Source organism: Chiloscyllium plagiosum, unplaced genomic scaffold (assembly GCF_037043375.1).
Source record: "Chiloscyllium plagiosum isolate Xiang-an unplaced genomic scaffold, Cpla_swu_hap1 HiC_scaffold_28, whole genome shotgun sequence".
NCBI classification, from domain to species: domain Eukaryota; kingdom Metazoa; phylum Chordata; class Chondrichthyes; order Orectolobiformes; family Hemiscylliidae; genus Chiloscyllium; species Chiloscyllium plagiosum.
In genome coordinates, this window is record NW_028270166.1 from 48,065,105 (window position 1) to 48,081,915 (window position 16,811).

At 48.1% G+C, this 16,811-nt stretch overlaps 1 protein-coding gene across 1 annotated transcript in view; it reads right to left on the minus strand.

The window, feature by feature from the left end:
- Positions 1-230: 230 nt before the first annotated feature.
- The window catches only part of LOC122565148 (lipoprotein lipase-like), a 43,530-nt gene continuing 26,949 nt past the window's right edge, over positions 231-16,811 (minus strand). The window contains exons 7-10 of the mRNA XM_043720826.2: positions 13,662-13,782; positions 8,828-9,061; positions 6,683-6,779; positions 231-806 (exon numbers count right to left, since the gene is read on the minus strand). Coding sequence (XP_043576761.2) covers positions 6,698-6,779; positions 8,828-9,061; positions 13,662-13,782 — 437 coding nt within the window. The 3' untranslated portion in view covers positions 231-806; positions 6,683-6,697. The remainder of the gene's footprint in view (positions 807-6,682; positions 6,780-8,827; positions 9,062-13,661; positions 13,783-16,811) is intronic.

Below are 16,811 nucleotides of genomic sequence, written 5' to 3' on the forward strand. Positions count from 1 at the left end.
GTTTAGGGTTAAAGCCCTGGATTTCACGCTGGTCAGTAAATACTGAGGTTGAACGAATGGACACTGCTCAAATGGTATTATGTTGAAATATCGCAGAATACAGAGACAAACAGCAACTTTTCCATATCAACAAATAAAGACATTATTGATGGATTGGGGAAGGGAGATTACGTACGACAGTGCCAGACCAGCTGTACAGCAAGACTAAAGAAATACGAGTGAAAGATATCTTTTGTACAAAGTGGATTTATATATACTCATATATACATTTAATAAATACTGCAGAGAACGAGTAATTCATTCCACACCATTTCAGATCAACTCACACTGCAATGAGACTGTACCATGTCACTCGAGTTGCAGTGAGACTGTAGCATTTATTTTCTCCCAACTTAATCACACCATAGCAAGGCTGTACTGCAGTACTGACACTGCAGTGAGACTGTATCCACTTGTTCACATTACAATAAGATTGTAGCTCAGTCTCACTGCAATGAGACCATGTTCTCTCACTCCCATTACAGTGAGACCATACCAGTATGTCAAATGGAAGTTATATGTATAACAGATAATAAAACACATTAACTATGAATAATTTTGATGAGAAGAGTTTTTTTTAAAATCAGAACAGTTTGTTTTTGGTTCCATCATGAGCTGTTTGCCTTGAGTCTTTTTAAGCCAATCACCCATCGATTTCTTCCGAATGCCAACTATCGCAGAGCAGGAAGAAAGTGGCTCAGGGCCTGTGATGTGTGGGTGGGGAGGATAATGTTCTCAGATACTGATGTGTTATCTTCTGCCTGCACCTACATAAAATGTACAAAAAAATAAAGAAACAATCTGTTAGAAATAGCAAATCCTCAGCTGAATAAATACAGCAGGAAATTCTCCAGTCGATTCTTCTGAGGCTGTGCAATGTTCAAGATAACATTAGCCTGTCTTCCTGACATGCAGCTGCTGGAGATCAGAGTCGAGAGCATAGTGCTGGAAAAGCACAGCCGGTCAGGCAGAATCTGAGGAGCAGGACAATCGATGTTTCAGGCATAAGCCCTTCATCGGGAATGAAACTCTGATTTTCCGGCTCCTCAGATGCTGCCTGACTGGCTGAGCTTTTCCAGCGCCTCACTCTTTGACTCTTGAGAAGGTGGTGGCGGTGAGTTTCCGTCTTGAACCCGCTGCAGTCTATGTGCTGGAGGTTGACCTGTAAAGCCCTTAAAGAGCGAATTCAAGGATTTGGACCCACTGGACTCGGACAGGTTTGGTGCAGTCAGGAAGTGAGTTATTGCTGCAGGCTTCCCACCCGCTAACCTACCGGCAGTATTTACACAGATAGTCCAGTTCAGTTCCTGGTCAATGGGATCCCCAGGATATTGATAGTGGGAGAATTATTGATGGTGCTGGCATTGAATATCAAGGGGCAATGGTTAGATTCTCTCTGATTGGAGATGGTCATTCTGTGGAATTTGTGTGATGCAAATGTTACTTGCCACTTGTCAGCCCAAGCCTTGTTGTCTAGTGGGCCTTGTGGGCGGCACGGTGGCACAGTGGGCGGCATGGTGGCACAGTGGTTAGCACTGCTGCCTCGCAGCGTCAGAGACCCGGGTTCAATTCCCGCCTCAGGTGACTGACTGTGTGGAGTTTGCACATTCTCCCCGTGTCTGCGTGGGTTTCCTCCGGGTGCTCCGGTTTCCTCCCACAGTCCAAAGATGTGCAGGGCCAGGTGAATTGGCCATGCTAAATTGCCCGTAGTGTTAGGTAAGGGGTAAATGTAGGGTATGGGTGGGTTGCGCTTCGGCTGGGCGGTGTGGACTTGTTGGGCCGAAGGGTCTGTTTCCACACTGTAATCTAATCTAATCTAATCTAATCTAATCTTGTTGCACTTGAAGATGGAACGCTGTAGTATCCGAAAAGTTGCAAATGGTGCGGAAAATTGAGCAACCATTAGCAAACATCCCCAGCTCGGACCTTATGATTTTGGGAAGGTCACTGATGAAGCAGCTGAAGATGATTGGGCCTCAGTCACAATCCTGAGGAATTCCTGCAGAGACCTATGTTTGGTATGCTTTCCTTTATTGGTCAGAGTATTGAGTACAGGAGTTGGGAGGTCATGTTGTGGCTGTACAGCACATTGGTTAGGCAGCTTTTGGAATATTGCGTGCAATTCTGGTCTCATTCCTATCGGAAAGATGTTGTGTAGCTTGAAAGGGTTCAGAAAAGATTTACAAGGATGTTGCCAGGGTTGGAGGATCTGAGCTACAGGAAGCGGCTGAACAGGCTGGGTCTGTTTTCCCTGGAGCGTCGGAGGCTGAGGGGTGACCTTATAGAGGTTTATAAAATTATGATGGGCATGGATAGGATAAATAGACAAAGTCTTTTCCCTGGGATCGGGGAGTCCAGAACTAGAGGGCATAGGTTTAGGGTGAGAGGGGAAAGATATAAAAGAGACCTAAGGGGCAACTTTTTCACACAGAGGGTGGTACGTGTATGGAATGAGCTGCCAGAGGATGTGACGGAGGCTGGTACAATTGCAACATTTAAGAGGCATCTGGATGGGTATATGAATAGGAAGAGTTTGGAGGGATATGAGCCGGGTGCTGGCAGGTGGGACTAGATTGGGTTGGGATATCTGGCCGGCATGGACGGGTTGGATCGAAGGGTCAGTTTCCATACTGTACCTCTCTATGACTCTATGTCCGGGAGCTGAGATGATGGACTTCCTGGACTTCCACCAATCACAACCATCTTCCTATATGCTGGATATGACTCTAACTAGCGGACAGTCTGCCCCCGATACCTATTTGACTCCAGTTTTGCTAGGATTCCTTGATTCAGTCACATAAGGCAGAATCTAACCACTATCCCTTGACAGCTAATGGTGTTACCATCACTGAATCCCTTGGAGTTACCTGGGGTTACCATTGACCAGAAACTCAACAGATCTTGCAACATAAACACGTTGTCTACAAGAGCAGGTCGGAATCTAAAAATACTGCAGTGAGTAACTCCCCTCCTGACTCCCCCCTAATAGGCACAAGTCAGGGGTGTGAGGGAATACCCCCCCCTTGCCTGGATGGGTGCAGCTCCAACAACACTCAAGAGGCTCGACTCTATCCAGGACAAAGCAGCTGATTTGATTGGAGTCAGAGTCTTACAGCTTGGAAATAGACCTTCAGCTCAACTTGTCCATGCTGACTGGAATTTCTAAAGTAAACTCGTCCCATTTGCCTGCGTTTGGCACCTATCCCTCTAAACCTTTCCTATCCATGTACCAGTCTCAATGTCTTTTAAATGCTGTAATTATATTCACTTCCTCTGACAGCTCGTTCCAAATCTGCACCACCCTCTGTGGGTATGGTGCTAACCTGAGGGGTAACTTTTTCACTCAAAGACCCACTCCCTCCACCGCTGACATTCAGTAGCAGCAGTGTGTACTATCTACAAGATATACTGCAGAACTTCACCCAGTCTCCTTCGACAGCACCCTCCAAACCTGGCGTTGTGTGGTTTTTGTACACCCCAGTCCAACACTGGCACCTCCAAAAATCCAAACCCACGACCACAAAAAAATCAAGAAGGACAAGGGCAGCAGATACACCACCCCCTGCAAGTTCCCCTCCAAGCCACTCACCATCCGGACTTGGAAATGTATCGCTGTTCCTTCACTGTCGCTGGGAAAAAAACAGGCAATTCCCTCCCTAAGGGCATTGTGGGTCAACCTAAAGAACATGGGCTGCAGAGCTTCAAGAAGGCAGCTCACCGCTACCTTGCCAAGGGGCAACTAGAGACGGGGGGCGATAAATGCTGGGCCCCAGCCAGCGATGCCCACATTCAGTGAGTGAATTGGGAAAAAAGGCCACTTTCCCACAAAGCCGACAGTGTGAGATCACTGTCCTAATGTAAGGAAATGCAAGGAGTCAATTTGTGCACAACAAGATCCCACAGGCATGAATGAGATAATGACTTTATAGAGTTAGAGAATCCCTACAGCACGGAAGTAGGCCATTTGGCCCATCGAATCCACACCGACCCTCTGAAGAGTATTCCACCCAGACCCAGTCCCCTACCCTATCCCTGTAACCCTACATTCCCCGCGGCTAACCCGCCTAACCTACTCATCCCTGAACACTACGGGCAATTTAGCCTGGCCAATTCACCAAACCGGAGCACCCGGTGGAAACCCACGCAGACCCAGGGAGAATGTGCAAACTCCACACAGACAGCCCGAGGCTGGAATCGAACCTGGGACCCTGGCGCTGTGAGGCAGCAGTGCTAACCACTGAGCCACCCATAATGTGCAAACTCCACACAGGTAGTTGCCGGAGGTTTGACCTGGTCATCTATATCCTTGTTCTCCAGATCAGAGAGGTTGGTTGTATGGCAATTTTGGCACGGCACTGCTCCTCAAAATGGTGCCATGGAGTTTATTCTGTGCACAGGAGAGAGTAACTGAATTAGATTACTTACAGTGTGGAAACAGGCCCTTCGGCCCAACAAGTCCACACCGCCCCGCTGAAGCGCAACCCACCCATACCCCTACGTTTACCCCTTCACCTAACACTACGGGCAATTTAGCATGGCCAATTCACCTGACCTGCACATCTTTGGACTGTGGGAGGAAACCGGAGCACCCGGAGGAAACCCACGCAGACACGGGGAGAATGTGCAAACTCCACACAGTCAGTCGCCTGAGGCGGGAATTGAACCCAGGTCTCTGGCGCTGTGAGGCAGCAGTGCTAACCACTGTGCCACCGTGCTGTGGGGGCTTAGATTATCGATTCATCTGAAAGGTGACACTTGTGATCCAGTAGCACTCCCTCAGGACTGCACAGAAGAATGAGCAGGGAGCTTAAAGCTTGCAATCTCGAGTTCCACTCACTGAGCCAAGGCCAGCACCTGCTGAAAATAATCAATTTATTCCATTCAAAAACAGATCTGAGGAAGGGTTATGTTAACCTGAAATGTTAACTTTGATTTCTCTGCACTTGCCCTGCCTGACCTGCTGAGCTTTTCCAGCAACTTCTGTTTAGGTTTCTGATTTACAGCATCCATAGATCTTTTGGTGTTCTAACAAATAAAAAAAATCCTAGCCTCTTCCAGTCACCATGACAAAAAAAATTACCAGGTTTTTACAATATCGCTGTTTCTGGGATCTTGCTGTGCACACGTTGGTTAATGCATCCTATTTTGCAGCATTGATTACACTACACTGGGCTGATCAGTAACACTCATGTCACACAAGCGCCTGACAAGATTCATCTTCAACAAGAGACAATCTAACCGCTGCCCCTTGATATCCAATGGTGGTACAGTGACTGAATCCCCCACTATTAACATCCTGTGGGGTTACCATTGACCATAAGCTGACTGGACTCACAGCAGGATTGCAGTGGTTACAAAAGCAGGTCAGAAGCTAGGAATCCACAAGTGTTTCAAGAAGGCAGCTTTTCATGGGCAACTAGGGATGGGCAATCAGCCAGTGAAGTCCACATCTCATAAAAGAATAAGAAACTCAATACTGCATTCAATTCTGGTCACCCTTCTAATAGGAAGGATGTTGTGAAACTTGAAAGGGTTCAGAAAAGATTTCGAGGAGAAAGTGAGGTCTGCAGATGCTGGAGATCAAAGTTGAAACTTTATTGCTGGAACAGCACAGCAGGTCTGGATGCTGCCTGACCTGCTGTGCTGTTCCAGCAATAAAGTTTCAACTTCAGAAAAGATTTGCAAGGATGTTGCCAGGGTTGGAGGGAGAGGCTGAATTAGGCTGGAGCTGTTTCCTTGGAGCGTTGGAGGCTGACGGGTGGCCTCAGTAGTTTATAACATCATGAGGGGCATGGATAGGGTAAATAGGCAAGGTCTTTTCCCTGGGGTGGGGGAGTCCAGAACTAGAAGCCATGGGTTTAGAGTGAGAGGGGAAAGATATAAAAGGGATCTAAGGGGCAACGTTTTCACACAGAGGGTGGTGCATGTATGGAATGAGCTGCCAGAGGAAGTGGTGGAGGCTGGTATAATTACAACATTTAAAAGGCTAAGAGTGTGGTGCTGGAAAAGCACAGCAGGTCAGGCAGCATCCGAGGAGCAGGAGAGTCAACGTTTCGAGCATAAGCTCTTCATCAGAAAACTTCAACTCTCCTGCTCCTTGGATGCACCACACTCTTTAACTCTGATCGCCAGCAACTGCAGTCCTCACTGTCTCCAGCATTTAAAAGGCATCTGGATGGGTATATGAACAGGAAGGGTTTAGAGGGACATGGGCCAAGTGCTGGAAAATGGGACTAGATTAATTTAGGATATCTGGTTAGCACATGGACAAGTTGGACCGAAGGCTCTGTTTCCATACTGTATGTCTCTGCAAGCTTGGTGGTATAAAAAGTGCTATTCAAATGCAAGTCCTAAAATAATTTCAGTCGATTTGCTCCTTTGTGTTCACCACAGCTGTCACTGCATTGGTAAGAGAGAGTCACCCTCTGGTAAAAGGTAATTACACTGATCGAGCTGGGAAGGGAGATATCTGTGTGGCCTCATTTAATATATCCTTGCTCCCTCACTTCCCCACAAAAACATGCGCTGTGTTCCCTGGCATCCACTGAATTTCTAACGATTGGAGTAATTCCACGGCCAGGTGATAATTTGGAGTATTAGCCATGATGCCCCAGAATCCTTTTCACCTTCTTTCTTGACTCACCTTCTTGCAAATCCATCAACTGCGACACTTGACAAGAGTTACCTCCTGCGCTGGCTGAATCTTCACAGAAGCAGAATTCTTTGCACAGAACACAATCCTGTATTTGAAAAGGGAAGCATTCATGAGTAGAGTTACTTCGGACACCATGACCAAATTTCACCACTGAACGTTGGCATAAGGAGAAAGCGAGGACTGCAGATGCTGGAGATCAGAGTCGAGAGTGAGGTGCTGGAAAAGCACAGCAGGTCAGGCAGCATCCGAGGAGCAGGAGAAGCGATGTTTCTGGCGTAAGCCCTTCATCAGGAATCACTCTGATACCTGACCTGCTTTGCTTTTCCAGCACCATACCCTCAACATGTGACAATAAATCTAATTAGGCCACTGTTGGAATATTGCGTGCAATTCTGGTCTCCTTCCTATCGGAAAGATGTTGTGAAACTTGAAAAGGTTCAGAAAAGATTTACAAGGATGTTGCCAGGGTTGGAGGATCTGAGCTACGGGGAGAGGCTGAACAGGCTGGGACTGTTTTCCCTGGAGCGTCGGAGGCTGAGGGGTGACCTTATAGAGGTTTATAAAATCATGAGGGGCATGGATAGGATAATTGACAAGGTCTTTTCCTTGGGGTGAGGGAGTTCAGAACGAGAGGGCATAGGTTTAGGGTGAGAGGGGAAAGATATAAAAGGGGCCTAAGGGGCAATCTTTTCATGCATTTGTGGTGTCATCTGCAAACTTACTAAGTGTACCTCTTATGCTCGCATCCAAATCATTTATGTAAATGACAAAAAGTAGAGGGCCCAGCACCGATCCTTGAGGCACTCCACTGGTCACAGGCCTCCAGTCTGAAAAACAACCCTCCACCACCACCCTCTGTCTTCTACCTTTGAGCCAGTTGGTAGAGTATTGAGAGTGTTCAGAACATACAATGAACATACTAACGAGGATCATTACTCTGAACATTACACATACATGGAGGATGTGACAGCACTGGAGAGGGTAAATTCTCACTGTCACTCAGGGGCTACAAACGGAAACCCTTCATAGCATTTAAGCAGCTTTCAGACGTGCGCTTGAGATGCCAAGGTATACAAGGCAATGGACTGAGTGCTGGAAATGCAACATTAAGTGGAATACCGCATTCAGTTCTGGTCTCCCTGCTATAGGAAAGATGTTGTTAAACTTGAAAGGGTGCAGAAAAGATTAACAAGAATATTGCTAGGGTTGGAGACTGAATGGGCTGGGGCTGTTTCCCTGGAGCATCAGAGGTGACCTTATAGAGGTTTATAAAACCATGAGGGCCATGGATAGGGTAAATAGCCAAGATATTTTCCGCAGAGTAGGGGAGTCAAAAACTAGAGGGCAAAGGTTTAAGGCGAGAGGGGCAAGATTTAGAACATGGAACACGGAACAATACAGCACAGTACAGACCCTTCGGCCGAGCATTTATCTTAATTGAAGATCAACCTAACCTACATAGCCCTCAATTTACTGCTGTCCATGTGCTTGTCCAGCAGTCACTTAAATGTCCCTAATGTCTCTGACTCTGCTACCACTGCTGGAAGTGCATTCCACTCACCCACCACTCTCTGTGTAAAGAATCTACCCTTGACATCTCCCTTACACCATCCTCCAATCACCTTAAAATCATGGCACCTCGTGACAACCATTTCTGCCCTTGGGAAAATGTTTCTGGCTATCTACTCGATCTACATCTCTCATTACCTTGTACACCTCTGTCAAATCACCTGTCTTCCTGCTTCTCTCCAGTGTGAAAAGCCCACGCTCACTCAACCTCTCTTCATAAGGCATGCCCTCCAGTCCAGGCAGCAGCATCTTGGTAAATCTCCTCTGCACCTTCTCTAAAGCACCTACATCGTTCCTGTAATGAGGCGATCAGAACTGAACACAATATTCCAAGGGTGGTCTAACCAGGGTTTTATAGAACTGCAGCAAAACCTCACAGCTCTTAAACTCAACCCCCTCGTTAAAAGGGACCTAAGGGGCAACTTTCACAGACGTACAATCATGCACTCGTACACACACGCACACACACCCATATGCATACTCTGACACTCACACATACACTCACTCATACTCTCAGACTTGTACACATAAATTCAGCCAAAGACACTGACAGTCAGCACCTACCGTTTCTGTGTCTCTCCTGCCTTCACTCTTATCTTCCTGATCTCCAACTGGTCAGAGGTCTCCTTACCACTGTCCCAGAACATCAACACTGAGAATGGGTTGGTGACTCTCCCCATTATACTTGACCAGATGGAAGATGAGGATTCCCACTTCAGCTTCACCATCAGTAACTCTCCGATATCGACATCAGTGTGCACCAGGAACGAATGGGTTCTGTTCACCAGTATCTCTGGGCTGCGAAAAAGAGGCGAGAAATCAGGTAGACTTGGGGCACCAACAGAGGGCTCTTCACAATAATTGGAGCATACAATGTCCAGGATGGAATCTTCGGCAAACTAGCCCGGATTAAATCCTATCATTTCTAATCAACATTGTCAAAATAAAAGTAAAAGCCGTTTCAAAATAAATCGAGTAGAGAGGTTGCATTTCTGTAGAACCTACTTAAAGCCTCATGATACACCCTCCTTTTTTGCTGTGACAATGCTGCTCCTTTAACAGGGTTAGGTTGACCTTGGTTTCTTTTCTCAAAGAGAAAGTGAGGTCTGCAGATGCTGGAGATCAGAGCTGAAAATGTGTTGCTGGAAAAGCGCAGCAGGTCAGGCAGCATCCAAGGAGCAGGAGAATCGACGTTTCGGGCATGAGCCCTTCCTCAGGAAAAGGGCTTATGCCCGAAACGTCGATTCTCCTGTTCCCTGGATGCTGCCTGACCTGCTGCGCTTTTCCAGCAACACATTTTCAGCTCTTTTCTCAAAGGGGTTGTGGTTGGTTTTGATGGGTCTGGTTTTGATGGGTTTAATGCCAATTTGATTCTAGCTAACAGATACTGCCTCAGGAAAAAGGCTTTCAATGTTTACTAATAAATCACTTGTGCAATGAAAGGGGAATGGCAATTGTCCCAGCTTAGCTTCTGTCTGGTTTGAGCAGTCTGGCTGTTCAGAGCTGCTGGGGATTCATAGAAACAGCGAAGGTATTCCATGCTGAATCCCTGTGCCATCTCTCTCCCCTGTAAGACCTGGGTCTGATTTTACGTTTTGTTTTAACTAAGGGGTGTTTACTGGTATTGTTGCAGGCACTTGGGATAGTCTGTTGGGTTTTCAAATAAGTGAAGTCATTCTGCATTCTGCTCTGTTTTGTTTGGGTTTCATTCAGTACTTTTTTTTAAAAGATTAGATTACTTACAGTGTGGTAACAGGCCCTTCGGCCCAACAAGTCCACACCGACCCTCCGAAAAGCAACCCACCCAGACCCATTCCCCTACATTTACCCCTTCACCTAACACTACGGGCAATTTAGCATGGCCAATTCACCTAACCTGCACATCTTTTGGACTGTGGGAGGAAACCGGAGCACCCGGAGGAAACCCACGCAGACACGGGGAGAATGTGCAAACTCCACACAGTCAGTCGCCTGAGGCGGGAATTGAACCTGGGTCTCTGGCGCTGTGAGGCAGCAGTGCTAACCACTGTGCCACCGTGCTGCCCCAATAAATAAATTCTGATTTGTTTAAACCTGAGGGGTTTTGACCCGCTGCATCACTCCTGAAATATCAAATTTACACCTGCTTAAAATGAGGAGAAAGGTTAGGGTCCAGCCTGTCCATAACACTGCCTGAAGATATTAGATGTGCTGTAATTTGGGGAAATGCAGTAATCGGTTGGAAGACAGCAAAACTCCAGAAAGAGCAATGAGAAAATGAGTTGGTAATCTGTTTGGAGCCGATGGGATAACTCCCATGTCCTTCCAATAGGCTTGTGAAACCTTTGAGAGCTACCCAAGAGTGGGGCAGCTCAGTTGAATGCCTGACCAGTTCTAACAGTGCAGGACATCCTCAGTAGCGCACTGGAGCATCAGTCTGGGTTATGGGCTCGAGATGAGACGGTTAGTCTCTGGGCCACAGGTTAAAGGGTCCAACAAGCCAGCAGGATCCGGAGAGGGAGAGGGAGAGGGAGAGGGAGAGGGAGAGGGAGAGGGAGAGGGAGAGGGAGAGGGAGAGGGAGAGGGAGACGGAGAGGGAGAGGGAGAGGGAGAGGGAGAGGGAGAGGGAGAGGGAGAGGGAGAGGGAGAGGGAGAGGGAGACGGAGAGGGAGAGGGAGAGGGAGAGGGAGAGGGAGACGGAGAGGGAGAGGGAGACGGAGAGGGAGAGGGAGAGGGAGAGGGAGAGGGAGAGGGAGACGGAGAGGGAGAGGGAGAGGGAGAGGGAGAGGGAGAGGGAGAGGGAGAGGGAGAGGGAGAGGGAGACGGAGAGGGAGAGGGAGAGGGAGACGGAGAGGGAGAGGGAGAGGGAGAGGGAGAGGGAGAGGGAGACGGAGAGGGAGAGGGAGAGGGAGAGGGAGAGGGAGAGGGAGAGGGAGAGGGAGAGGGAGAGGGAGACGGAGACGGAGACGGAGAGGGAGACAGAGAGGGAGACAGAGAGGGAGACAGAGAGGGAGACGGAGACGGAGAGGGAGAGGGAGAGGGAGAGGGAGATGGAGAGGGAGAGGGAGAGGGAGAGGGAGAGGGAGATGGAGAGGGAGAGGGAGACGGAGATGGAGAGGGAGAGGGAGAGGGAGACAGAGAGGGAGACAGAGAGGGAGAGGGAGAGGGAGAGGCCTGCAGAGGAAACAGCAGCATAGCAGTAATGTCACTGAACCTAGAATTCAGAGTCCCCTGGCTAACGTTCTCCTTTATTCAGAAAGGGAGAGAAACAAAAACACAGGAAAATATTCAAGTCTATGTTAGTGCGGCACGGTGGCACAGTGGTTAGCACTGCTGCCTCACAGCGCCAGAGACCCGGGTTCAATTCCCGCCTCAGGCGACTGACTGTGTGGAGTTTGCACATTCTCCCCGTGTCTGCGTGGGTTTCCTCCGGGTGCTCCGGTTTCCTCCCACAGTCCAAAGATGTACAGGTCAGGTGAATTGGCCATGCTAAATTGCCTGTAGTGTTCAGGGATGTGCAGGTGAGGCACATTAGTCAGGAGTAAATATAGGGGAATGGATCTGGGTGGGATACTCTTCAGAGTGCCGGCGTGGGCCAAATGGCCTGTTTCCTCACTGTAGGAATTCTATGATGAAGGATGCAATAGCAGAGCATTCAGAAATACGTAATGTGATCAAACAGGGGAACAGCATGCCTGACCACATGTCTGCAAATTATTTGAGGAGATAACAAGTAGGATAGATGAAGGGGAACCAGTAGATGTAATTTATTTGGGTCTTCAGAACGCACTTGATAGGGTACCACATATAACGTTACTTAATAAAATCTCAGCCCACGGCGATGGAAGTAATATGTTATCATGCATCGATTCACAGGGTCATAAAGCACACAAACAGGCTCTTCGGTCCAACTCACACCAACCAATTTTCCCAAACTAATCTAGTCCCACTTGCCGCATTTGGCCTATATCCCTCTAAACCTCAGATTGGATGATGAATAAAAGACGCTGTTGGAATAAGGGAACATTTTCGGAATGACAACCTGTAACTCATGGAGCGTCACAGGGATCCTTACACATTAGCAATACTTATTAATGACTTGGATGACTGAGGTGAATGTACTATCACCATGATTGTGGATCACATTAAAAATAGGTGGACGACAAGAGGTGACACAGAGTCTGCAGAGGGATATGGTCAGGTTAAGCAAGAGGTGACACAGAGTCTGCAGAGGGATATGGTCAGGTTAAGCAAGTGGACAAAAGGCTGGCAGATGGAATATAATGTGAGGTTATGCATTTTGGAATGGAAGACTAGAGGAGCTTAATATTATTTAAATGGAGAAAGACATTTGGAAGCTTTTGTCCATGAATCACAAAAAGCTAGCATTCAAGTTCAGTGGAAGGCAAATGGGATATTGGTCTTTACTTTAAAGGGAATGGGAGTTGAAAAATAGGGAAATCTTGCTAAAACCATATGAAGGCTGATGAAGAGCTTTAGCCCAAAACACAGATTCTCCTGTTCCTTGGAAGCTGCCTGACCGGCTGTGCTTTTCCAGCACCTGCAATCCTCACTTTCACCTAAAACTACATAAGGCAATAGTCAGATCACAGCTGGAATGCTGTGAACAGTTTTGGGCCCCTTATCCAGATATCCTGGCCTGGAGGCAGCCCAGAATGTTCCCTAAGTCAATCCCGAATATAGACAAATTATCTAATGAGGAGAGGTCAAGTAGATAGGGCTTGTACTCATTGGAGTTCATGGAATTAGTTGAAATCTTATTGAAATGCATAGGATTCTTGGGAGACTTGACAAGGGAGATGTGGAAGAGGGTGTGTCCTCTTGTGAAAGACCAGAGAGCATCATTTCAGAGTAAGCAGTTATCTATTGAAGACAGAGATGAGGAGGAATGGTTTCTCAATCTGTGGAGTTCTTTATCACAGAGGGCTGTTGAGGCTAGACCGTTAAATATGTTCAAGAATTGAAGATTATGGGGAAATAGCAGGAAAGTGGAGGTGATCTTGTTGAATGGCCTATTTCTATTTTTACATGCTCTTATGGTCTTGGAGAAAGGGGGTGGTGGTTAAATTTGAGTTTGAAAGAAAATAAATCTGGATTTTAAAAAGTTAGTCTAACGGTAAACGTAGTGATTGTCATAAAAACCCATCTCGCTCATTGATGTCCATCAGGGAGGGAAATCTGCCATCCTTACACAGTCTGGCCTACACGTGAACTCCAGACCCACTGCAACGTGCTAACTACCTCCACAATTATCTTCTTAGCTCAAAGGCAATTAGGGATGGGCAATAGAGACTGGTCTTGTCAGGGACTCCCACATCCCATGAATAAATAAGACAAAATGCCCGATACAAAATGGCTTCCAGATCCTGACTGAATCACGTGGCTGCAAGCTACTCACACTCGAACAGGGAGGTCTTTCGATTCGTTCAAAGTTCCAACCAGGGAAACGAGGAAATTCACAGATGTCTCGGTTTGGTTAACATCTCTGAAGAAATGCATCTTTAATTGATAATGATAAACTGTGAGAGAAGAGAATCATCGATTACTGAGTCCAATGGTCAGAAATATTCACCTCCAAACACCAACATCCTGACTTCACTTCCCGACATCGCAGGCCAGGACAGAGCTCAGGAGAGTGGTGACCATTTGTCTCACACTCATGAAGCCTGTCCAAGGGGATGCAACGGAATGGTGGTATTACCACTGGACCTGCTCATCCAGAAATCCAGGAATGTCCTGGGGACCTGGGTTTGAGTCTTGTCATGGCAGATGATGGAATTTGAATTCAATTATTAAAAATATGGAATTAAGAATTTTTTTTATTCATTCACTGGACATTAGCCAGATCAGCTTGTATGTCTATTTCTAATTGCCCATTAAAAGTCAACCACATCATTGTAAGTCTTGAGTCACATGTAGGCCAGGCCTGGTGAGGATGGCAGATTTCCTTCCCTAAAGGATATTAGTGATCCATGAATCCATTCTCGATTTTCAGGAAAAACCCATCTGATGCTCTTTAGGAGAGGAAACTGCCATCCTTACCTGGTCTGGCCTACATGTGACTCCTGACCCACAGCCATGTGGTTGATTCTCAACTGCCCTCTGGGTGATTAGGTAAGGGCAATAAATACTGGCCTGGCCAGTGACACCCCATCCTGAGAAGGAATAAGAATCCTGGCTACGGAACAGAGAGTAGCCTTCACCCTTCACCTTTAGAGCAGTTCCAAAGATCACTATTTCCTGGTAATGCAGGAGGACACCAAACATTCAGTGATTGCAGAACTGGGTCATTCCCAAATCGGTCAGCTTTGCAGTTGGCCTTATGCTAAACAAATTGGGGGAAATAGGTTCAGCAAGCCGACCCGGGGCTAAAGATATCCACAGGGCTCAGAGACAGCACACGGTAAAGATAAGCCAACACATTCCCTTCACCAGAAGTAACCATAACAGGGAAGAAAGAGAGGGATTTCAATCTCCACATGCACCAATCGTGGAGACAGGAAGGAAGGTTCATCGTGGCATGTTGGAATGTTGGTCATTGTCCCGGGGGGACATCGGGGAGGGGAGGGGAGGGGGAGATGTTTCGGGGGGACATCGGGGAGGGGAGGGGATGTCCCGGGGGGACATCGGGGAGGGGAGGGGGAGATGTTTCAGGGGGACATCGGGGAGGGGGGGATGTTTCAGGGGGATATCGGGGAGGGGGGGATGTTTCAGGGGGATATCGGGGAGGGGGGGATGTTTCAGGGGGATATCGGGGAGGGGGGGATGTTTCAGGGGGATATCGGGGATGGGAGGAGATGTTTCAGGGTGATGTTGCGGGGGGATCTCGGGGAGGGGAGGGGGAGATGTTTCAGGGGGACATTGGGGAGGGGAGGGGGAGATGTTTCAGGGGGACACCGGGGAGGGGAGGGGGAGATGTTTCAGGGGGACACCGGGGAGGGGAGGGGATGTCCCAGGGGGATCTCGGGGAGGGGAGGGGGAGATGTTTCAGGGGGACACCGGGGAGGGGAGGGGATGTCCCAGGGGGATCTCGGGGAGGGGAGGGGGAGATGTTTCAGGGGGACATCGGGGAGGGGATATTTCAGGGGGATGTTGCGGGGGGATATTGGGGAGGGGAGGGGGAGATGTTTCAGGGGGATCTTGGGGAGGGGGGGGAGGGGATATTTCAGGGGGATGTTTCAGGGGGATATCGGGGAGGGGAGGGGGAGATGTTTCGGGGGAGATATCGGGGAGGGGAGGAGATGTTTTAGATCACCCAGTACCTTGTTCAAGCTCCAGTTACATTATAGAAGGGGCTGCACTTCAGAACATGTTGATTTGGCAGGTTTAACTTTGGGTTTAGAACAGCCCCAGGGAGTGTGCCACTCACCCACATACAGGCCCCCCCCCCCGGTAGTTCTGTGTAACTCCCGGTCAAACCCATCGCCTATATGAGCAGGGTGAAGAACACGCAGCTCAGCATGGCCTGTGCTCAGGCTCCGAACCTGTGAGGCTGTAAGTGACTGTGTTCAAGGCCAGGCTAGAATCTCTTCCTGAGGCGTGGTGCCTGACAAGGTTGTAAACTTTCTAAAAAAATTGCCCAAAACACCTTTGCTGATTGGATGAGGTCTGACTGCAGTGTCATTGCAATGTGTTGGATAACAGCCCTGAAGATTTCCCAAACACGACTATCAGCCAAAGCTCAGGGACTCTGGATCCAGTGTCAACAGCACATGAGCTCAGACACAAGGGAAATATTTATTTATTTGTCACTCAGGGTCAAAGAGCACAGGGAGGTGAGTGCGTGGATTGTTCAAGCACTGAATGCAATAGATACAATCTCAAACCAAAATCCAACAAGGGGTCAGAGGCCACGGTCATGGTGACAATCAATCACAGTGGATTGATCTTCAGCTTGGTGCAGATCGGTGTAGAGCCAGGCAGGGAAGACTAGTCTGTGCTGTGAGGGGAACACAGACCAGGCCTGGTCCCAGGGAAAGCCTGCTGAATGGGCTGGGGTTGGTCAGAATAGGCCATGAGTCAATGGGAGGGTAACTTTGGATAGTCAGAGGGCTTGGTACCAAGAGTTTGTAAAACAGTGGAAAATAACAAAACAGATTGACAACCAGGGGTCCAAAAAGAAATAGTGTGACTGAAGTCTTAACACCGAGAGACAGGGTGAATGTAGCACAATGTGCAGTTAAGCTGTGCTAACTCATCACCCCTTGACATTCAATGGTGTTACCATCACTGAAACCCCAACTATCAACATCCTGGGGGGTTACCATTGACCAGAAACTCAACTGGACTCACCATTATATAGTGTGACTACAACAGCACAGAAGGGGCTAGGAATACTGTGGTGAGGCGCTGACTGACTCTCCAAAGCCTGTCCATCAGCTCCAAGGCACGAGTCAGGAGTGTGATGGACTACCTGCCATTTGCCTGGATGATACAGCCCCAACAACACCCAGGAAGTGTGACACCATGCAGGACAAAGCAGCCTGCTTAACTGACACCACACCCACAAACACCCACTCCCACCACAGTGTGTACTATCTACAAGGTG